Source organism: Brassica napus, chromosome A5 (assembly GCF_020379485.1).
Source record: "Brassica napus cultivar Da-Ae chromosome A5, Da-Ae, whole genome shotgun sequence".
Lineage (NCBI taxonomy): Eukaryota > Viridiplantae > Streptophyta > Magnoliopsida > Brassicales > Brassicaceae > Brassica > Brassica napus.
Window position 1 is genome coordinate 18,624,734 of NC_063438.1, and position 22,831 is coordinate 18,647,564.

The 22,831-nt window shown below is 36.6% G+C and overlaps 4 protein-coding genes, 1 long non-coding RNA gene and 1 pseudogene across 6 annotated transcripts; 2 read left to right on the forward strand and 4 right to left on the reverse strand.

Annotated features, from left to right (window-relative positions):
* Nucleotides 1-316: 316 nt before the first annotated feature.
* On the reverse strand, nt 317-3,033 carry LOC106453824 (annotated as a pseudogene).
* A 4,147-nt stretch (nt 3,034-7,180) lies between these two features.
* BNAA05G16500D lies at nt 7,181-8,396 on the forward strand. Its single transcript, XM_013893722.3, has 3 exons — nt 7,181-7,471; nt 7,755-7,916; nt 7,987-8,396. Exons 1-3 carry the CDS (start codon nt 7,406-7,408, stop codon nt 8,215-8,217), a joined length of 459 nt encoding a protein of 152 aa, XP_013749176.1. The 5' UTR covers nt 7,181-7,405; the 3' UTR covers nt 8,218-8,396.
* Nucleotides 8,397-8,683: 287 nt separating this feature from the next.
* LOC111215650 lies at nt 8,684-9,311 on the reverse strand. Its single transcript, XR_002664561.1, has 2 exons — nt 9,183-9,311; nt 8,684-8,989 (listed from the first exon to the last, which is right to left on the reverse strand). It is a non-coding gene; the product is annotated as an uncharacterized LOC111215650 (long non-coding RNA).
* A 1,368-nt stretch (nt 9,312-10,679) lies between these two features.
* LOC106451737 (extra-large guanine nucleotide-binding protein 3-like) lies at nt 10,680-14,569 on the reverse strand. 2 transcript variants are annotated; one of them, XM_013893719.3, is made up of 7 exons: nt 14,309-14,569; nt 12,942-14,029; nt 12,751-12,855; nt 12,492-12,671; nt 12,247-12,421; nt 11,698-11,954; nt 10,680-11,619 (listed from the first exon to the last, which is right to left on the reverse strand). In XM_013893719.3, exons 2-7 carry the CDS (start codon nt 13,968-13,970, stop codon nt 10,852-10,854), a joined length of 2,514 nt encoding a protein of 837 aa, XP_013749173.2. In that variant the 5' UTR covers nt 13,971-14,029; nt 14,309-14,569; the 3' UTR covers nt 10,680-10,851. The 2 variants fall into 2 exon arrangements, with proteins under 2 accessions (XP_013749173.2, XP_013749175.2); XM_013893721.3 differs by having other exon boundaries at nt 14,265-14,555.
* Nucleotides 14,570-16,983: 2,414 nt separating this feature from the next.
* On the reverse strand, nt 16,984-17,508 carry LOC125608648. The gene has a single exon (XM_048779082.1). The coding sequence runs from the start codon at nt 17,506-17,508 to the stop codon at nt 16,984-16,986; it is 525 nt and encodes a 174-aa protein (XP_048635039.1).
* A 561-nt stretch (nt 17,509-18,069) lies between these two features.
* Nucleotides 18,070-20,080, forward strand: LOC106451736 (pentatricopeptide repeat-containing protein At1g31920). Its single transcript, XM_013893718.3, has one exon. The coding sequence runs from the start codon at nt 18,242-18,244 to the stop codon at nt 20,063-20,065; it is 1,824 nt and encodes a 607-aa protein (XP_013749172.1). The 5' UTR covers nt 18,070-18,241; the 3' UTR covers nt 20,066-20,080.
* The last annotated feature ends 2,751 nt before the right edge of the window (nt 20,081-22,831 follow it).

The window sequence follows — 22,831 nt, forward strand, 5'->3', positions numbered from 1 at the left end:
TTTTATTTCTTCTCCGGGGACCAAAATGAATTAGACCAAAGCTCTCTCTTTTGCTCAAGGCCCTTGACAAAGTTCTTTCAAGCCTTGTATCACCAGTCAACAAAGACAATTATATAACGAGAACTGAAACCACCACAATTTTAACATGCATGAATGCCAGTTTCACCACTGGTATATAAGTATATAACCAAAAAAGGAGACTTGAACGAGTACATAAACTCTCTGTAAAAAAAATCTGATATAAGTTATTTAAAGAAATAGCATCCAACATGTTTTCTATGCAAATAACATTCAGACCAAAACGAGAGACTCGAAATAGTTTGTGGCTATGGTTGTTTTAATAATTCAACTCACTTCCTCAAGAGAAATAATAATCCAAATATTCAGAGTTGATATTGTGTTACAGACGGAGAAGATACTGAAGAAAAAAGCCCTACAGAAATAGCCGAACAAACCCACTCTCTCTTGCAACTATAGTAACTAAGAAATTTACCACAACATAACGCACCCGAACGGTAAAATGGTAATTACATTCATACGAGATATTTCAAACCTTTTTTTATCTAAGGGGAAAATTACCACCATCCTGTCCTGTCTCCCTTCGTTTTACTTGTTCCCCCTAAAGTAGAGGTAAATTTTCTGCACACCCACAACGAAACACGATCAATTCAGATGTTGGCCGGTTATCCCTTTGCGGTTAACATTGTTAAAGAAGCCATGGAGTTACTATCAGTAGCTTACCTGAAGAACCCATAGACTCAGAAGTGACTCCAAGCAGAAGAGACCAAAACCGATAAAGTAGAAGATCTGCATTCATTCATTAAGTTTGGTTTAGCTTAGCTATCATTAAGCTTTCTTCAAGGTGAGCATATACATATGAGCGTCGTAAATAAAAAATATAAATATACGGCTTGTACCCCTGCTAATAAACTGTCTGAGATGACATCAATTGCTGCAAGCACACCCTGTTGATCATAAAAAAAAGAATGTGAACAAATTATCCCAAGGCAATAAACCATAAAGAGACCCGGAATCTTCTAGAGCATTAATTTTGACGGTCGACTACGTTTCTCTGTCCGAGAAAGTTTTACAAAGTTGAATCACAGCTAAAGTGAACGAAGCTCAAAGAAAAATTATAGTTATTAAGTTAAAACTCCTTATTTCAAATCGATCAAAACAATTTAGAATTTTCCAAGTGAAAATACTCACTAGACTAATCAACTATACACGAAGTAACACATAAAGTTCGAGCGCAAAGGGAATCTTTGGCTATGATTGAAAGACTTACGTCAAAGACTTTCCCTGGAAAAAGATGGGCGGGGCAATGGCGGCAACGATGCAGAAGCCAATGTGAATCTGTGAGGAGGCATAGGTCAATCATATGGGAAATGGAAACTACATCTACTTCTAGGTAAGGTACAAAATTTAGATATGAAAAGTTTGTATGACTCACCAAGTAAGTGAAGAAAAACCAACCAAACTTCAAGCGCTGTCAGTCCTACAAGGTCGTAAAAAGTATACCAGTTATATAAACTGTCCAGTAAATAATGACTTGTACTAAAACCATTGAAGAAAACTAGTTAAAAGGAGCACTACCTCATGGCTCGGTAGAGAGGCCTGTACCATACAACATAAGAAAGTGGACATCCCATCAACGCATATATCGTGGCAAGGAAAAAGATTTTTACACCTATCATGAATATTAAACAACAAGCATTAGTTCAACTTCAACCAAATCCAATCAGAACTTCATTACCCATAGAAATAAAACATAAAGTGATAGTGTCAAGCTCACCTCCGCCTTTAATCCAACAGACCATGGTTGCAATCACATTGAATACCAGACACATAACTATACCTGAAAGCCAGCAGTACAGTATAATACAATGCTGTCAATTAAACGCAGGAGAAACATTTCATAGAAAAGGACAGACAAACTAAAGTAGACTCACCTAGCCAACTAGCGAAAGCTAGATACTGCAGCTTTTGAGCATGAACTGGTATCTCATTAGCAATGTCATGGTGTATGATTGGGAAAAAACGGGGGCCAGTTTTTATCATCTATTTGAACACCAGCTGCAACAAAATAAGATGAGAACAGTTAGCTATTTATCCACCACCGCTACAGTTAGATAAAACTTAAAATATTATCATCAACTGTTGTTTGGCTTACAATTAGCAATAGCATCCTCCCTCCGCTTAATATCCTGAGTGAAGAGAATATACAGAGTTGTACAAACAAAAATTAGTCAGCAGCACGGTGAGGTTATATTTGACAAAGACATATCATCAAGTGGTTGGTGTTACTAACCATTTCTTTCTTGCTAAGCTCAGCTTCCCAGTCAGCAAGCTTTCTTTGTTTCTGTGAAGAGTCCTGCAGCAGTTAAAAACGCAAGTGAGAAGAGGGTTTATTATGAGTTCAGGAGAAAGAAGTGAGTACATTGATGGTATCCAAGGGAATATCAACAGTAGCATCGAGGCTTTGGCCAAATCCAACTGGTCTAGATGCAGCAGGAACCCTTCCGCCGCCTTTCTGCAAATAACAATCAGTAAAACAATCTAATGTCAGTAGTAACCAACTTCACCATTGAGTTTGATAATCCAAATCTAAAGGAATGAGTCTCAATCATAAAGACTACTACTACACAATCCTAAACTAGTTCCCAGATCCAACGATACAGTTCAGTACAGATGAAAAATCGGGGATCGATAACCTCAGCACTGCTCGAAACAGAGATGAGAGATATAGATTCATAACGCAGAAAATCCAAAAGCGACTTAGAGAAAGTGCAAAGCGGAGATTTAGTGAGAAAGAGTTTACGGAGAAGGGATTGACGATTTCTTCATCTTCCTCATCGAAAGGGTTGGGGTCGTGGTGGCGATTCATCGTTGGTTGCACTCAGATCCCTTTGTTTTACTTTTACCAACTCGAATCTTGTTATATCCGATAAGGAAAAAGAAAACACTAGGAAACTGATTTGGATGGACTCTCTCTCTCTCTTGCTCAACACATGCGAGACGCGTGACTTGGTTGGAACCATTGCTACTTGTAAAAACGACCCTTAAAAGCATATGGGCCGTTATTGCTAATTGGTCTAACTTTCAAGGTGGGCCTAATTACATGCATTATGATTTACCGTGTTTAAAATATAATTACTTTGAGACACCAAATCCAGAGTTGATTTTCAGACTTTCTTTATCATTAATACCAAAAAAAAAAAATGTCTTCTAAAAAAATGTACTCGCCGCTAACTGTTGTTAGGATTAAGTTTTTGTCTCCAAGATCGTTGAGATTATTAAACCTATAGTTTCAAACGTCTGAATTAGAGAAATAAGCGAGCAAATTAGTTTTTTTGCTGGATCACAAACAAGCAAAATTTTTTTTTTTCATATTTTATAAGTAGACCTTATACAATATTAATCGGTTACAAACATCACTGCGGTTAAGGTACACAGTATCGAGTATTCGAGTGCTTTTTATTTCAACTGAAATACTTACCTTTATATATTTTTGAAACAAAGCGAATGTCCACGAGACGTAAACAAAGTACAATTCACAAGTTATTAAACCGGCGACGAACGGGGTGAATCGGCTCCGGTACTGTTTGCTCGAGAGTTATTTATCTTGATTTCGTTGAAAGTATTGTAAGCAACAAAGGAGAACCAGCAAAACTAGAGAATGAGAAGAACGAAGCTAACTCTGTACTAACGACAGAGATGAGCACGGAAGCGGCAAGACCACCCAACAGATGGCTCGTGCGCCCGACGAGTCTGGCGATAACCCCGAAACGTCGATTCACATCAATGGCTTCGCGTACTCGAAAGACAGCGTAGAAGAAAACGAGGAGACTAAAACAGGTCTATGTTGGTTTATGTGTTTTCAAAACAGAGGACTGTTGTCTCACAAGGTGAAGAAGTAACCCTAAGACTACGACATTGATCATGAACACGACCTTATGAACTGCAGTAGAGTAGACGGTAAACTTATCTTTTTCATCGCCGGACGTTGGGAGTGCTTGGTCGATGGATGAGACGGAGCCTGACTCCATAGTTTCTATCTGTGGACTTAGGTTCAGCCAACAACTCCAAGTGGGCTTCGCGTTCTGCGGCCCAGCTCACGCGAAACCTGCATCAAAGATTCAAGCCCAAGTCTCAGCCAAACGTTGTGTTTCGTAAGAGGCAAGTGGATGAGTTTGGCATCATCACTATCACAAAGTACATAGACGATCAAGAGATCAGATCGAGAGAGAGAAGAAGACTTAGCTTGAGGCCATGAGGTTGAAGCTCGACGGAGTCATGAAAGCGGTACACGATCAGGTTGGATCATCCCTGCGGTGACTTTCCGGCTTCATAGAGGAAGTGATAAGCTCGCTATTACTCTCTTGTTGCTCTGTTTTTTGGTTTAAGCGATTCACCATTGTTTGTAACCTTGATCTCTGATAGTGAAGCAGTTGAGGGATGTCGTTCCCTCCCCGATGAGTAGATCAGCGAACACCGGGTGAACAAATTGGCTTGTGTTGTTCTTTGATTTGGTACTTCGATCGCAAATCTGAAAAGAAAACAAGTCGAATCTATCAATCACTCAAGCAAGATCTAAACCTAGAAATTGATCTTAAATCTCTATAAGTGGTATCAGAGCACAAGGTTGGGTGCTAAGACTACAGTAAGATCAGATCTGATAGGTGAAGGGAGAGAGATCTCTTATATGTGATTGTGTCTTGCGATCGTTGTGGTTTGAGATATTCTTGCTTGTGTTGCTGTGATTGTTGCAGTTTCATCTTCTGTGTGAAGTGAATCTCGAGGTCTCTATGGTTCAAGATGGAACGAACTCTAGGGAAATTAGAGATGGATAAGTTCCATGGTAAAGGAGACTTCGGGATGTGGAAGTTCAAGATGATGGGACATCTTGAGATCCAAGGGCTTCTGGTAGCCATAACTGATGACTTCACGGTTTACTCCTCCTCATCAGAAAAACAAGAGGAAAGTGAGAAACCAGTGATTGATCAGAAGAAGTTTGACAAGGACTTACGGGTGAGAAGCTTACTTGGTACCTGCTTGAGTGATTCTATCTTGCGGAAGGTCATGCACGAGCAGACAACTCTTGGTATGTGGAAATCTTTGGAGAAGATGTATCAGCTCAAGTCTCTTCCAAACATGATCTATCTAGAGAAGCAGTTTTCCTGTTACAAAATGGAAGAAGACAAATCAATTGAAGAGAATGTGGATGTATTCTTAAAGCTAGTAGATGATCTGGAAAGTATAAAAGTTACCGTATCATACAAGGATCGATAGTTGGGAGAAAATGTTTTTCTCTAAGCGGAGAACACAATAAAACCTTGAAGCTCAAAATTGTCGAGGATTAACCTAGTATGGGACATGCTTAAAGCGGATACAAGTATAAATTGAGCTTCAAAGTTTTTTTTTCGAGCTCTTTTGCTTCTTCGAGGTTCATCTTTTTTTTTTCCTGAAGTATCATTTATAGAGATTTCGATGTTTGTCTCCGTTTCTGAATCCTTGTCGCTGCTCTTTTTTCTCGAGTTCGTTTTGAACCTTGTTTTTTAAAGTATTTTCGAAAAAGATGTGGGGCGTTTCCCAAGCGACGTGGGAAATATCGACATTTCTATTGCTGAAACTCTAATTCAAAAGTTTTAGTAATGGTAATAGTTTTAGTATAGGTTCTTCCACATAATGGTAATAGTTTTAGTAACAGTCTTTGGTCCATTGCTGAAACTTTAATTCAAAAGTTTGTGTCAATTTATAAGCTGATTATTAGCAAGATTATAAGCAAGATTTCTCTAATTTATAGATTGTTTTAATTAAAGTGATTATGGAATTAAGCAGAGATTATATGTATAGATTCTTGATTAATACTCACTTTTTTACAAATGACACAGACAAAGAGTCTGTAGAGTAGTTTGACTAGTAAAGTTGGGATCCATTAAAAAAATGTTAAATACAGTTAGGTATTTGGTGTTTTAGGGCATCTCCAACTCTACTCCATTTTTTACTCTAAACTCAATTATGGAGTAAAATATTCTCCAACCCCACTCTATATTCAATTCCAAAATAGAGTAATGACTAGGGTTACTCTATTTATAGAGTAATCTTACCCATTACTCCATTTTGGAGTTAAACTTTTTATATTTATGAAATGGTCATTTTAATCTTTAATGTTTTTATTTCATACTTAAAATAATATAATAACATGAAAAATATAATATTCCACAAAAGATTACTTTATAGTTTACATAAAATATGCATAAACTCATAAAAGTCAAAACTAAGAATAAATAATATAAAATAAATATAGTATAATATAAATAAGTAATTTAATAAATAATTCGGTAAATTGTTTTTGAAACTACCAAAATCGGTGAAGTATTACTCAAACGGAATAGATGAGTTTTTTAATCTTGTGAGTCAAAATTTTGATTGATAACATTTGTACTTGTTGAACTTGATATATGCACAAACAATAAGATCCAATACATAATTTAAATTACAAAACAAAACTTTATTTTTTCTTTATGTTCTTTTAATGCATATAAATATTTTTTGAATGAGAAAAATTCCATATGATAAAATCTGCACGAATTGAAATTGGAAGATAATCTCTAGTTGTATTTTAATGTTAAATATTGAATTTAAATAAAATATATTATTATGGAAATTTTGTAAACATAAAGTAGTTGGGTTAATTGTTAAATTTTTATAAGTTGAAGGTACTACTAACAATTATTAACTAAATGAAAAAAATAAATATTTTGTTTGGAGTAAAAAAAGAAGTAATACATTGGAGTAAAACTCAACTCCATTTTAGAGTAATACATTGGAGATGGTCTTACATCCATAGATTCCATGCACAAACTACTTTATAATGTCTAAGCAAATATTTTTTTTGTTATTTCAGTGAGGCTTAAATTGGAGAGTGACATGAATAACAAACTTATCTTTACTCAACTAGATTTCTTAAATAACCCAACTAGTCTTTGTTTTTATCATACATCAATTAATTAGACACAACAAAATACATCATCCATCACTAAAAGATAATTAGATTTACCAAATCCAAGAAAAGCTGAGGGGCGAAATAAGAAAGAAAGAAAAGTAAACGAAACATAAGCATAAGATGTAAGAAGAATATGCTTAAGCCAATCACAAGCCTTAGAAAAAATACAAAAAAAAGAAAAAAAAAAGCATTTATCATAGCATTCACTACGTTTCTTGTGGAGATATAAAGCGACACCCTTCCTTCTTCAAGTGGTTGACGATAAATCCTCTTTATTTCTTCGTCTTCCTCTGCTCTGGGACATACTTCTTCATAATTGTTTCTTTCTTGGAACTCAAGATCAAAGGGAGACTTCGTGTTTAGAGATCAAAAGAAGATTTCAGATTCAATAAAACCATGGTTGGTATATTTTCAAGATTTTCTGTTGGTAGAAGCAGCCATAGACGGACTCAAAGTGCAATCGTAAGCTCTCTTTATCTTTGGTTTGGATCCATTCTTATTGACCTTCTGTTCTTGAAGTACAACGTAAGGAACATGTTTTAGATCTTTGTCTGGTCCAAAACGGTGGAAAAATGTCTCCTTTTAGCTTGGATTTGATATCTCCAGATTAGATTCTACAGTACAGTTTCGTGATACGATTCCAATATCGTTTAGTTTCTGTTTCAGTTTCAGATTCAAAATCTTTAGCCTTTTACAACTCTATGAACTGGGGTTTTTGAGTTCTTGAAACATGTGTTTGAATCAGGATGATAAGGAAGTATTAGCTCCAAACCCTGATGTTACTGCAACAACTGCTTCTCATGGAATTGAGGTAGCAACAGAGTTTAAACCGGTGGAACATCCGGTCGAGCCTTTGGACAATGATCAACCGATCCAGTGTCCACTACCTGAACCATCCATTCTAAATGTAAGACTTTTGGTTCCTAGTTGATCTAAGTGTATCTGTTTATAGAAAGCTTGTAATTCTCATGAAACAGGACGGAAGAATCTGGAAGGAGAGGGTATCAGCATCTATGAGGAGAAAAGGTGATTTACAGATTGCTAAAGACGAGATTTCTGCTGAATCTGATGGATCTGCACCAAAACCGCCTCGCCCGAGTCAGCCAAACCGTTCCATCTTGCCATCACTCAGTGCCCCTGAACACAACTTGCTAAATCTACTTGAAGAATGCAATGCTATGCAGGCTGTAGCATCCAAGAACGGATGAAACAAAAGAGTTCCTTATAAAGTTCAATAGTTTATAAGATATCATCACACGGATACAACCTTGTTCCTTCAACCCCCTTGTGAATCTATGTGTTTTTGTTGTTTACACTTTTACTTCTGTCTATGCAATAACAAAACCAAATCATAGTGTAATGTTATATATTATATTTATATACTCAACTAAGGTTCACTGAGAGCTTATGCTCTTTTACATATCACTACACTAATATTCTACACTGAAAGGTCTTTTCTTTCACTCTGATAGACTTGTTCTTTGGTTCACAACACCTAGAACTAATCTTTGATTCATTGTTTTTCATAGTTTTAGAAAACACACTGACTGATCTTGATACATGTTTCTTATAACTGATTTGCCATTCAGGCTTTAACGTTTCTAGGGTAATATTCATTGAGTTCTACTAACGTAAACTTCAGTGTCAGCCTTTTAATGATAAGAGAGACAAAAGTACTTTCAAACTCAAACAAACTTTGTTTATCCACTTTGGTTTTTTTTTTTACTTCAACATGAAGAAAATACATAGCATCTTTTATTGCTTGCTGCTAGAAACTGATCTTCTTTGTAAATTCTTTCATTCAAGCTGAAGACTCAGGAACTGTGTAAACATCTTGTTTCACGGTGGGATTCACTAGGTGTTTCCTCGGCCCACGGTAGCTCCCATGGTTAATCCTCGTTCTTGGATGCCATGCAACGGCCTGGTTTTCTCCTGTGGCTGCACGGACCGTCGCATAATTGACTTGAGTTCTTGAAGTATCTGCAGAAACCAGAAGTATGTTAAGTATCAAGAGAACAACAAGGAGAAGACTTGAGAGCTTCAAGTGACCCATTATAGTACTCTTTTTTTTTCTTAAATTGGTAATATGGGTTGCAGAGAGTTGAAATGATGACAATAAATAGAATGCACAAAAAGAAAGAAGAGATGAGGGTAAGAAGAAAATTAAAAAGACCTTTGCTTTGAATTGAAGTTACTCTCATGACTCACATGATTGTGTTGATAGAGGTCACCAAACTTCTCTTTAGTTTTTAAAAATTACAAATATCAACTCAATTATTCTTTGTCCAAAAAGAGCACAACAATTTACTGATTATCTACACCTTCAAAGAACATATATATATATATATATATATATCTATATATATATATATATTTTTTTTTTATTCTCTAGACAGATAACTTGTTTGGTCATTTATAATTGTCTTTATTTGATTAAAGCTTTATGCAGCAAAGCAGTTTAAAGATCAGTACACGTATATAAATTGATAATAAATATTCCAAACCGACTATTAGTTGACATAGTTATTAGTACAATATTAGGTATTTTGTTCGGTCAATTTTGAGACTAAGGACTCGGGTTCTTTCAAAAATGCCATGCCAGCAACTCAATTTTTTCTCATCAATAAAATTGAAACCTGAACCGGGTATAGGATCAGAATATAACACATATTAGCTGAATATAATTGCTCTGATTCTGTTGAAGGGATATGAAAAGCTGTCATCTTGTCCTCAGCTTCAGTGGAAAGGTTTGCTACTTGTCAGTGTTTCCGCTTCTAGCTTAACAACCTAATTGCATGGTATGCATCAGAGATATATCCTTCCCATTAAACACTTTGTCAATTGCGGGATTTTCGCATATATACCATATATTCCCACAGATTTATCGCAAACTGTTCAATAAGTTTATAAATGTGCTTTTGTTGATTAATAAATATCAAATTTCAACAAGAAAAAACTGATCAACAAATTCTCTTCTTTTTTTTTTCTCCCTTCAAAAGGTAATCAAAGTTTTGATGACATAGCCCACAAACATACTCGATCAATTTAGGGCCTGACTGGTTTAACCGCAGAGGTTGCGGTTGCGGTTGCGGAAGTTTGCGGATGCGGATGGTTGCGGTTTCTAGCGGTTTTAAGAGATTTGTACGACTGGTTATGCGGTTAGAAATTTGTGCGTTTGCGGGATACTTATGACTGGTTAACTACCAAATGCAGCAGCAGTTAAATAATAAATTAACAATATTTACATTTTATACAATTATAAAAATATCAAAAATAATAATATTATAATAAATATAAAATTTATATTTAGAAAGTTATAGTTTAAATTTTTTAAAAATATAGAAAATATTTTTATTTTAAAGTTTTATAATATTAATTAAAATTTAATTGATATATTTTAGCATTTTTATAATTTCAGTTTAATTTTTTTATTGAATTTTTTTATTTTTGTATTTATATTGTTTTGGAAAAAAAATAATTTTTTTTATCCTCCCGCAAACGCCCGCAACCGCAAACGCTAGCTGGAACCAGCTTTTGAATTTATGAGGTTCAGAGCGATTTGGAGCGATTTGGAGCGGTTTAGAGCGGTTTGAGCGATTGTTGCAAAACGCCAGCAACCGCTACCAACCGCAAAAGCTGCGTTTGCGGGTGGTAGCGGGAAAACCAGTCATACCCTTAATCTAAAAATATGAATTATGGTTTAACACTTACACATTTGATATCATCAAAACCTTATTCCACTCAAATAAAAGGAGAAAAAATCCTAGGGCGAAAAACCAAATCTAACATAAAAATTACAACAAATGATGAATCAAGAGTTTCCCTCCAAAGAGACAATCTCTTCACTCCTCAGGTCTAAGATATGGCGAAGAACTCATATCAGTACTGTAATAAGAATCTTCTCCACCATTTAAGTAACTTTCTTCCTTCTCTTCCTCCCATTTCAAAACCTCTCTCACATACTTAAACCCTTCATCCACATTGGCTCTATCCCTAGCCTTACCTTGCCACACAAACAGTTTCTGGCCCGTGAGAGACGCGTAAAGCAGCTTGAACTTCATGGCAACGTAGAAGTAAGCTTGGTAACCAAGTGACTGCACGTTGTTGTTCGTCCTCACGGGACAGAACTCGCTGAACCATTCGCAAGATGTTAACGGCGAACGGTTAAGCTTCTCCTCGAAGAGGTCGTACTTGTTTAGTATCAAAATGAAAGGAGTGTCTTTGAAACTAGGATGCTTAACCATCGACTCGAAAAGCTCCTTGCTCTGGATCATCTTGTTCTGGAAAGTGACCGTTCCGCTTCCTTCTGGTGTGATACTGATCTGGTCGTAGTCGCTTAAGCTGATGCAGAAGATGACTGCTCGTACGTCTTCAAACATCTCTACCCATTTGCAGCTATCGTTCATCCCCTTTGCGTTTACTCGGATGAGCTGGTACTTTGGCTGAGGAGGTGACAAGACGTCAGGGTTTTCAGGGTAAGTATCAGACAATGGACTTTGTTCGGTAAGAGAAAACTCCATGAAAGCTAATCCGTTTCCTTGTGTGACGCCTTCCGCGTATACGATATCTCGCTCCGAAGGCTCATACTCGTTGCTCGACACTTCCATAGCCTGCAAAATGAAAAGCCTAAGTTAAAACATTTATGAAACTAATAACAACAGAACCATGAACACGAGTTCTGTCTGTACCCGGCTCAAGAAGTACTCTGAAACATCAGGAAGGAAATGAAGCTCGTCTTTTCGTTTATACGTGGCTTGTATCGCTGGATCTTTCCACACTTCCTCAACCAAGGGAGCGTACTCACGTGTTGCAGCTGGGAAAAACGCGTCGAGATCACCAGTTGCTATGATATCTAGAAGCCAATCCGAAAAATGCTTCAACCTCGGGTTCAATGTATACACACACTGCGGAGTATTGACAGTTCCATCCTCGTTTGCTTCCTCGCCTGCAAGATCATTTCAAGAAAATCAAGAAACTAACAAAACAAGAACCAAATGTTTTATATTCCATCTGTTCCATAAAAGAGTTTTTAATATTTCAAAGTATATGATGTTTTGATATTAGTTTTACTTTTATTGAAAACTGTGTGACAAATGGTGTTTTATAACCTTTTGATTATTGGCTAAATTAGTTTTAGTTTATATTTTTAATGCTATTTTTTAGAAAAAAAATGTATATGTTTTAATTCTTGTGTCTCAACCAAAACATTATTTATTTTGGAACAGAGGGAATAGTACCTCCTGAGTCTCCTTCAACGGCGTTTAAACCTCTCATATGCGACAAAGCTTCCTCTTCGAACCGTTCTCTTCCATCGAGTAGTATACTAAGATATCTATACATATTGCTTTGTACCATCAGCTTTATCTCCTGAAGCTCCTCCACCGAGAATTTGTTTCCATACAGAAACTTGGCCTGTTTCAATCAAACAAATAAGTAACCATCGAATCTACAGATTCTCTCTTTATCTAAAAACATTAATTACCTGTTTAAAGATAGTGCTAGTTCCAGACCCTTCAATACCAAGAAGTAGAAGCTTCTGAATCTTCTTATGCTCTATATAATTCGGAACAGTTACATGAGTGCTCGGTGGTTGTACCATTCCTCGAGGTTGTCCGTGTGGAAAAGGTAAAGAAACCAGCGCACACATGAACCTTGTAGATGCCTGTTTAACCCCAAGACCCAACAAACTCATGATGCTTCTTACAAAACCAAGAATCTGATAAAAGAAGTAATTACACTACCTTCTCCCAAATGTTTCCTCGGATGTTATTCTGCCCCTCTTCCTCGTAACGCCCATCATCGTATACCCAAAAATGAGTATCACGTGGACACTGTACATTTGCTATCTGAGATAATACATAACAACAACACACACAAGGTTTATACACGATTGTTTTCAGACAAGTGGCAATTAAACACAAGACCAAGTTACCTTCAAGATCCTTAGCTCAAGCTTTGTGATCTCTCGACCGTTCATATAAACTTCCGTGTTCCCATTACTAGCATGCGGACATAGCTTCCCGGTGAAATTCAAGTTAGAGCTTATGACTCTGTCTGGTTTCTCTCCTTCCTTACCCCACAGACCAGACTCTTTGTCGTACCAATAGCCACCCGGTTTCAACTTCTCAGGCGGTAAAGGACAGTTAAGCAACTCAGCCATTTCCTCAGGCTTTAACGCACAACCGTTGACGATCAGCTGCTCAGGTCTCAGCTGATTAGCTGCACACTCCTTCTCCGCCTTCATGATCTGTTTAACTTCCAAAGGACTAAGCAACCTCGACAACACCCTCGAGTGTTTCCCTAGCTTAGACCGTTTAGATTCGTCAATAGCTTGGCCTATGCAGCTCACACACTTCCTTCCTTCAGGCATCGAACCCATCGCTCTAAGCACACAGTTCCCACAGTACTTCTCATCACAGACAATACAAGTCTCTTTCTTTTCCCATTTAGCTTTCCCGCATCTATAACACTCTCTCTTCTTCTTCTTCTTCTTCTTCCGTTTCTTCGTACACTCTTGAACTTTCCTCTCCCTATCCGTGTCCCTCTCCACATTGTTCTCCTCTTTACTCTCAACAGGTTTGAACTTCACAACGGGTCTCCGAACGTGATTCCCATTTGGTCTGCGAGCAGAGACTGGTGAAACAGAGGCTGAGCCAGAGGATGATTCAGGGTTGTTGTGCAGCACAGAGACCACGGACTCAGAGCTAGCTGGTGAACCTCTAGGGCTCTGACCTGGAGAGGTTGTGACTCCTCCGGCTATACGAGAGACAGGCAAGGGGATGGGATGAGGATTAACATCAAGAGGTGAAACTCTGGGGATTGAGTGTAGAGGAGTGGGACCAGTGTACTCCATGGCTATGGAGAAATCGAATTCAGATGAGTTTTCAGGGAAAGGAGCTCCAGGAGGAAGCATCTTTCTCACCATATCTTTCCAGCTTTCTCCCCCATCTTTCTCCATCATTGAAATTTGCAAAGCTGAATCCCTTTAAACCCCAAATCAGATCACCATGTGGGTTTTGTCTTCAGACACAAAGACAGATAGAAACGAGAAAGAGTTAAAAAGATTAGGAATAACAAATTGGCTTCAACATCAACATATCTATCTATATAATCAAAGTCAAATAGCCGGCAAATAAAATTGAAAATCTAGAAAGGAAAATGCTTTATTTATTAATTAATTATAATGGCATATTTGACAAATTCAAGGTCAAATCAATTGTCTGTGAAAATAATTCAACATCTATACCAAACCCACTTGATAATAATTCAGCAGCCCACAGAGAGAGAAGAAGAAGAAACCTGCACAGGAAAAAGTCTAAAGCAAAAGACCAAAGAGAGAGATATATGCAGAAGAACAAAAAGTCGAAGCTGAATCTGAGAAGACGAACTGAGAAGAATAGCAAGTGACAAATCTGTTTTGATTCCTCTGATTTTTGTTTTGTTTTTTTTCCTGAGGGGAAATCACGAAAAGCCGATAGAATCTGGAGAAGGAAACGGCAGAGAGACGGTGAAATCCATAGAGAGATGAATTGAAAAAAGACAAGGACCCACGAGTGTCTTACATTAGTTCGTGTCGATGGAGACGGCTTTTGTGTACGAGCGCGTGGGTCTACACGCCCCCTCTTTCTTGCGAGTGATTCACACTTTTTCAGACCAATCTAATAATTTGGTTCCGAAGATAACACAACACGCTAATCCCAGGCGCCTGTACGCGCGTGCGTGTCGCGTTTCAGTAAAACACACAACAACCACAACGTCCATTAATGTGCAATGTAATAAGTACTCTCTCTTATTTTATTTACTCTGCACACACCATCACACTTAAAATGTTCTTAATTTGTTGATCTTTCTTTTTTTCCGTCAACGTTTATTTTTGTTAAATGATTGAAGTAATATTTAAATTATTTCTACTTGCGGACTAAATTGTCTGAAAACCGTCAGCATTCAAATTAGGCATGGGAATTCGAGGTCCCAGTCGGATTTTGGTTTTATCCATTCGGGTTTCAGTTTTTCGGATTTATCAAAATCAACCCCATTCGGGTTATATAAAAATTCGGTTCGAGACCGGTTCGGGTTATATCGGGTTCGGGTTGGGGTTAGTAAATCTTCAAAGAACCGGTATAACCCATTGTACTTTCGGGTTCGGGTCCCAATCGGTTCTTCGGTTTAAAAATACATGATTTGTACCTATTTTGTAACTAAAACATAAATGAAATCGGTTCTTCGGATATAAAATACATGATTTGTACATATTTTAATAGCCAAAACATAAGTAAAATCGATTTAAAAATAAGAATAAACATCAAACGTGATCATTCAAAATCAAGCGAAACATAAACATAGTTAGTGATAGAAAGAAAACCAGATAAATGAAATCATAAAACAAAAACTAAGTTCTCATGAAATGAGAAACATTATTCAATGAAAACAAAACCAAAATAAAATAAAAATTAGGCTTCAACCGCCACATTTCAGCATAAACCTTCATGTAATAGATAATTATTTTAGAAGTTCAATAATATCTTAAAATATTTTGGATACATATTAAGAATTAAGATCATATTTGGTAGAAGTTCTTTTTGTAATTATAAATGTTTCGGGTTCTATCGGATATCCATTTAGGTCTGGGTTCGGTTCGGATAATACCCATAACCCAATATACCAAAAAACAGGATCTATTCGGTATTTATGTCGGATTCAGATCGGTTCGGATTCATTTTTATCGGATCGGGTTCGGTTCGGATTTTCGGGTTCGGTTTATTTGCCCAGCCCTAATTCAAATACAAGAACTTTATATGCAATATGCGCATAAATGATGTCAATAATTTTAAAATTCGAATCAAATGAGCAGCATGTGAGGAATGACATTATTGTGTTCTGACGTCGTTGGCCGTATTATATGTTCTCCTCTGTAGAATCTTCTTCATTCACATATCTAAGTTAGTGGATCGTCTGAGCTAGGCCTAGTCTGAGCCATTATGAGGATTGTATAGAAAATGGTTGTAGTTTCTGATCTTTTTTTCTGATAGGGATAAGAATTAATTCGTTTTCGGTGGCAATTAAATGTTGACAGTAAGCAACATTTTGTGCGCTAATTACAATCATAGTCAAATTTGTATTCATTGAAAATGGATGGCCGACCCCTCCTGTTACTTTAACTAACAAAAATGGAAACTTTGTAATACATCATATCATAGTAGTGATAGATGAATTGACTGTTCTATTTAGGTTTGAGAACATTTTCGAAAACAGTAAAAAAACGAATCGAATCAAAAAACCTGGTTCGGTTCGGAAGCTAGTAGATTCTATATCTCGAAACAAAAAAAGGAACCAAACCGACCCGAACCAAAAACCAAATAAATACCCAAAATTCTATAATATAGTTTATATATTTATAAATATTAACTATATTCATCAAATAATTTTAAAAAATATTATTTATATGTCAAAATACTCAAGAAATTGAATTATTAGGATAATTTTCATCCAAAATATTTTAAATTATCTGAATTATCTAAATTTTTATTTAAAAATTTGAAAAATCTGATATTTAATCCAAAACATATTTTCTTTTACATTTTAACTAGAATTAACCGAAAAACCAGAATCGAATGGGATCCAAAATTACCCCAGATATAAGTTGGTTTCCAATTTCGTTATCCGAATTGAACTGAGAACCGAAATAACCGAAAACCAAACTTTCTAACGTCTAGAACCGAAGAACTGAAAAACTAAAAGAACTCGAAGAACCGAACGAAGAATTGAATTCCTAGTTCTATTTGTTAAACGCTTTCACAAGATTCCTTTTTGTTTTAGATAACCTAACCCAAATGTAATCTGATTTTGTTAAATAAGGTTTATGAACTATTTCACTTTTCAACCATTTTGTGAGAGCCCAAGAGGACTCATTTATATTATTTTTTTTGTCTTCCAAAACATTCATTCCAAACTTAAAGGGGTTCATACAAGCTAGCCTATATAGCTAGCCTAATCGGATCCTTTACTTCATAAAAGCTGAAGCATTGCTCGCGTGCTCGGGCCTCCTTGGCAAGAGTATCCGCACGGAAATTTGCTGAGCGAGAGATAAACATAAGAGATAAGTCTTTAAAGAGAGCATTCATAGCTTTAATTTCGTCCAGAACCGGTTCTAGAGCAGGCCAGTGTTTCTTCCGTTGTATTATGTGCACGAACTGTTGACAATCAGATTCAAAGTTTATGCGCAGGCATCCTCGTTTGTTGACTTCTTTCATCGCCCAATATAAGCTCTCGGCCTCTGCGTGTAGTGGTGTCTCTGTTTGTGGTCCTTTGCACCATCCTCTTAACACCTCCACTTCCTGTTCAAACAAGACAAAGCCCATTCCTATTCCATCGCTTGCCTCCACCCATGACGCGTCAACCTGACATCTCCACTGATGCGTTAAGTTAGGTGCTGGGGTAGGATCTTTCCTCTGGTTATTTTCTTCTTCTATCGTGAAGGTCGTCTCAATGATCTGCGCCATCTTCCAAGCTTCCGCCTCCTGCCTTGCCAGTTGCAAAATATCCAAAGCTGTAGTGTCTAAGTTACTAAAGCACTTATTGTTTCGAGCCTTCCATTGATACCACATGATCCATGGAAATATCGAAGAGATGTCTCCGATATGATTAGGCTCTTTACAGTACCTTAGCAAAGTATCAACATTAACATAAAGTGAAGAACACGAGAATAACCCCGGAGATGAAGGGATATTAGATAGAGCCCAACATTAAATTGCCGGTGGACACTCAAAAAGTATATGATTTACTGTTTCTTGTTCCGCTCCACATCTCTGACAAGTACTATCTTTTCCACAATGACGTTCTTTCAGCTTACTTGCTGATGCTACAAATCCTGAGATGAGGACTCATTTATATGAAAACCTGTTTTGGTTTCCGATTGAAAACGAAAAAGGCCCAATTTCAAGTTTCGGTTCGTTTGATTAAGAACCAAACCGAACTGAACCATAGTGAAATCATGTCTGAATATGTTAAGCGAAGGTGGGTCCCAACAACTGAGACATAGAGATGGAGAGAAAATCCAAAGCACAATCTCTCTCTCACTCATCGCAACTTATCATAAACAAAAAAAATTCAAACTTGTGGCTCATATTTTCCAGGAAAATCTCCAGGGGATGAGATTCGAAACCAGTCCCTAATGATCAGGGAAGGGTTGTTGGGCACCCAATCTCCAGTTTCCTTAATGGTCTCAAGGAGAAGATGATAACGTCGTCACCACTTATACAGTCTCTATTGGCTTCTAGAGACGATGTAAATCACAACCCAGAGGTCAACAGCTTTAGAGCAAAAGAGCAAGAGTGTTTATACCTCTTGAAGAGATGCAACAACATAGAAGAGTTCAAGCAAGTCCACGCCAAGTTCATCAAGCTCAGTTTATTCTCCTCTTCTCCCTTCTCAGCGAGCAGCGTTCTCGCAACGTGCGCTCACTCGGGATGGGAGAACAGTATGAACTACGCAGCGTCCATTTTCAGAGGAATCGATGATCCGTGTACCTTTGATTACAATACAATGATCAGAGGGTATGTCAACGAGACAAGTTTCGAGGATGCGTTGTGTGTTTACAGTGAGATGGTAGAGGAAGGGGTTGAGCCGGATAACTTCACGTACCCGTTTGTTCTAAAGGCTTGCACTCGTTTGAAGTCGGTTCGTGAAGGGAAGCAGATTCATGGGCACGTGTTTAAGCTCGGGTTTGAAGCTGATGTGTTTGTTCAGAACAGTTTGATCAATATGTATGGAAGATGTGGAGAGATGACACTTTCTTCAGCGGTTTTCGAGAGAATGGAGTCCAAAACAGCTGCGTCGTGGAGCTCGATGGTGTCAGCTCGTGCAGGAGTTGGAATGTGGAGTGATTGCTTGATGCTGTTCCGTGAAATGTGTAGAGAAACGGGTTTGAAGGCGGAGGAAAGTGGAATGGTTAGTGCTCTCTCGGCTTGTGCTAACACCGGTGCACTTGATCTAGGAATGAGCATTCATGCCTACCTGTTGAGAAACATCAGCCAACTCAACATAGCAGTCAAGACTTCGCTAGTAGATATGTATGCTAAATGCGGGTGCTTAGACAAGGCGTTGCGTATATTTAAGAAGATGGAGAGTAGGAACAGTTTGACTTACAGCGCAATGATCTCAGGACTCGCCTTGCACGGAGAAGGAGAAGCAGCTTTGAGGATGTTCTCAGAGATGATCGAACAAGGTATAGAGTCTGATCATGTAGTGTATGTCAGTGTTCTCAATGCTTGCAGCCACTCTGGTCTTGTCAAAGAAGGCCGTCGAGTGTTTGAGGATATGTTGAAGGAAGGTAAAGTGGAGCCAACTGCTGAGCATTATGGCTGCCTTGTGGATCTTCTAGGAAGAGCTGGTTTGCTGGAGGAAGCCTTGGAGACTATCCAAAACATGGCTGTTGAGCACAACGATGTTGTGTGGAGAAGCTTCTTAAGCTCATGCAGAGTTCATGAGAACGTTGAGCTAGGGAAGGTAGCAGCTCGAGAGCTGGTTAAGCTAAGCTCACACAACCCAGGTGACTATTTGGTGATCTCTAACATGTATGCACAAGCTCAAATGTGGGAAGATGTAGCCAGGGTTCGAACAGAGATGGCTAACAAGGGTTTGAAGCAAACACCGGGTTTTAGTATAGTCGAGGTAAAAGGTAAAACCCACAGGTTTGTTTCACAAGATCGGTTTCACCCACAATGCAAAAAGATCTACAAGATGCTACACCAGATGGAATGGCAGCTAAAATTCGAAGGATATACACCAGATGTGACCCAGGTTTTGCTAAGTGTAGATGAAGAAGAGAAAAGAGAGAGATTAAAAGGACATAGCCTAAAGGTGGCTCTTGCCTTTGCACTACTGTATACACCTCCAGGGTCTATCATTAGAATAGCTAGAAACCTGAGGATGTGTAGTGACTGTCACACTTATACAAAGAAAATCTCCATGATCTACGAAAGAGAGATTGTTGTAAGAGATAGGAACAGGTTTCACCTATTTAAAGGTGGAACTTGCTCTTGTAAAGATTATTGGTAGATTTGGTTCTTTCGATATCCCAAATGTTAAAATTCTTTCTCCACGCTCTTTCAAGCATTAAGATACCAATAAAAAATACAGTTACATGAAACAAACACTATGAACATTCTAAATCAACCTTATTTTATTTTATTTTATTCTGAATGCACAAAAAGGGCTTACACCAAAGAAATTTAGCACCCTAGTATACTCAACCCAACTTGGTGATGCATGCGCCTAATAACACTGCCAAAAAGTGTTGGTTACTCAACATGAATGGAAGAAACACCTGAAGTACCTGCAGAGCCGGCCCTTGGGCCAAGCCAAAGAAACAGTGGCTTCCGGCCATTTAATTATAACAATAATTTCAGCCACAATTTTATAAAAACTTTCCTTAGGCTAGTGGTAAGTTTAGAATGTTACAGATCTTATTGGCCCAACCAGGGTTTGAAGTACCACTAAAGCGGCCAATTTTTTTTAATTTTTTTATAACGCGGGTTATAGATCTTCTTCCGCCTCCTCATCGCGTATAAGGCGGAAGAAGAATTTTGGCGTCAAAAAAGCAGATTCATATGGCAGATCTCCTCAAGTGATAAAAAATAAGATTTTTCCATGAGGTGGCTAAAGGAAAAAGGTTCATGACATGATGTTAGTCATTGAAGATGATCTTGGAAACGTGTTTTTCAAAGAAGATCAGAATGCCTCGTGGATCTTCTTCCTCTAACCCTCATTCGATTATGGAGGCACGAGCGACAAGAGTGCAATATCATTGTTCATATCCCCAACAATAAATACAACTACTTCAGCCATCCCTTATGCAGTTAAGATTAGAACAACTATGTTTACCATTCATCCCGACAAGACTCAAGGTCCAGATGGACTTTCAGCATGTTTCTTCAAATCAAATGGAGATGTTATCGGGTCAGCAATTTGCTCTGAAATACAAAAATTTTCCACGACAAGATTAACAGCGGGCTCACCCAATGTCACTCATATCAGAATTATTGTGAATATCACCAATTTTAAAATGGTCTCAGAGTATCGACTGATTTCACTATGTAGTGTTTATTACAAGAACATAGCCAAATTCTTGTAGCTCTGGTTGAAACCGGCCCTTCATGATATCATTTTGAGACGCAATCAACTTTTGTACCAAATTAGGTGATTTTGGATAATGTGCTCATCATACATGAGCTACTTCACTATCTAAAGTGCTCACAAGCTCAAATAAATTGTTATATAGCCGTAAAAACAGATATGATAAAAAAAATATAAAATATTAAATTTGAGTTTCATTCAACTCGTCACAAAAAGCTCTGGATTATGTGATTTTTTTTATTGAATGGGTCATGCAGTGTATCTCCTCCACTTCTTACTCCCTCCTCGTCAAGGATTCAGAGCATGGTAAGGTAGTAACTTCTATATGGATTTGTCAAGGTGACTCTTTTTTCTTTTATATCTTTATCCTTTGTTGAGAGGTTCTCTCGGACTTATGTAGTAACATAACTTAGTGGACATCTATATGGACTGTGAGTTGGACGAAACGCTCCACGAATAAAATCACAGCAGAGCTTCTATGTCTAAAAATCTGTTTCAAATCAGATTATCCAGTGTTCATTGAATCAATCAACTCAAAGCTTCCTCCAATGGAACTCTACGGGCTCATCCAAAATATAGAGTATCTATCATTCTCCTTTTTTTTTTAATATATTTCCAGTTTTTGTTTATCCCGAGATGCCTCAATATTATGGCAGAATATGTTGCAAAATAAGCACTCTGTATGCACACTTCTTCGCCATCTACCTAGTTTGGAATTATCTAATTTTATTAAAATTGGTGTTTAAAAGAAATGAAGGATGGGTTTACAAGAGTGAGAATGTGAATAAAATAAGAATTAATCATAAAAGGTAGAGATACTAACGGAATTGAATACTTTTAAATTGTGTAAAGGGGAAAACAATTCATCTTTATGAATTATATGAAATATCTAATCTATTAAAATAAAGTTCTATTTTTTTATCTACTGTTAACAAGTCATACTAGGACCATCTAAAAAATTTACATATTTCATTATTTACATTAATAATAAAACAAACATAAATATAAATTTATTTTTAAATATAACAAATTTTGTTGAGAAAGAATCTAATAAAATCTTACCAACCTTCTAAATATTTTTATAAAATAACACTTAATTAATTTCGTAAATACTAATCTAATATATTAAAACAGAAGTCATGACTTCTTTTCATGTGTGATTTTTTTAGTTTGGACCATTACTAAAAAATATCATATTTTACATAAATTCATTATTATATTTTTTAATATCTTTATCTTTTTATTTGAAATACAAATGAATATATTTAAAATGTTCTAACAAAATCTTTTTAAAATCTTCTTAGAATCTTTTAAATTTACTTTCGAAAATTAGTTAGTTTTACTTTAAATTATCATAAAATATAATTAGAAATTAAAATTTAATATAGTTTTGGTTTATAAACGAAAATTTAAATAAAATGAAATTTATTAATTTCAAAATACATTTACTAATAATTTTTAAAAATTTTGTTAGAAATAAATATTTATTTCTATTTTAATTTTTTCATATATTTTTTCTAATAAAATAAAAATCATGATTTTTTGATGAGTGATATTTTTATTTGGACCATCATTTAAATTTTCTATTAAATGTATATCACTAATGCTAATATATATAATATTTTTAACTATTTTAATCATAATATCTTTTATATCTTTTAATTTTTTTAATTTTTTTTAAAATTCTAA

Excerpts from the sequence above, each read along its gene's own strand:
- LOC125608648 (XM_048779082.1), bottom strand. The coding sequence starts at position 17,508 with ATGGCGCAGATCATTGAGACGACCTTCACGATAGAAGAAGAAAATAAC.
- LOC106451737 (XM_013893719.3), bottom strand. The coding sequence starts at position 13,970 with ATGATGGAGAAAGATGGGGGAGAAAGCTGGAAAGATATGGTGAGAAAG. Across the intron at positions 12,856-12,941 it reads TTGAGCTAAGGATCTTGAAG|ATAGCAAATGTACAGTGTCC; the intron begins GTAACTTGGTCT and ends GTATTATCTCAG. Across the intron at positions 11,620-11,697 it reads CAGAGTACTTCTTGAGCCGG|GCTATGGAAGTGTCGAGCAA; the intron begins GTACAGACAGAA and ends TTCATTTTGCAG.
- LOC106451736 (XM_013893718.3), top strand. The coding sequence starts at position 18,242 with ATGATAACGTCGTCACCACTTATACAGTCTCTATTGGCTTCTAGAGAC.
- BNAA05G16500D (XM_013893722.3), top strand. The coding sequence starts at position 7,406 with ATGGTTGGTATATTTTCAAGATTTTCTGTTGGTAGAAGCAGCCATAGA. Across the intron at positions 7,472-7,754 it reads GACGGACTCAAAGTGCAATC|GATGATAAGGAAGTATTAGC; the intron begins GTAAGCTCTCTT and ends TGTTTGAATCAG. Across the intron at positions 7,917-7,986 it reads CTGAACCATCCATTCTAAAT|GACGGAAGAATCTGGAAGGA; the intron begins GTAAGACTTTTG and ends CTCATGAAACAG.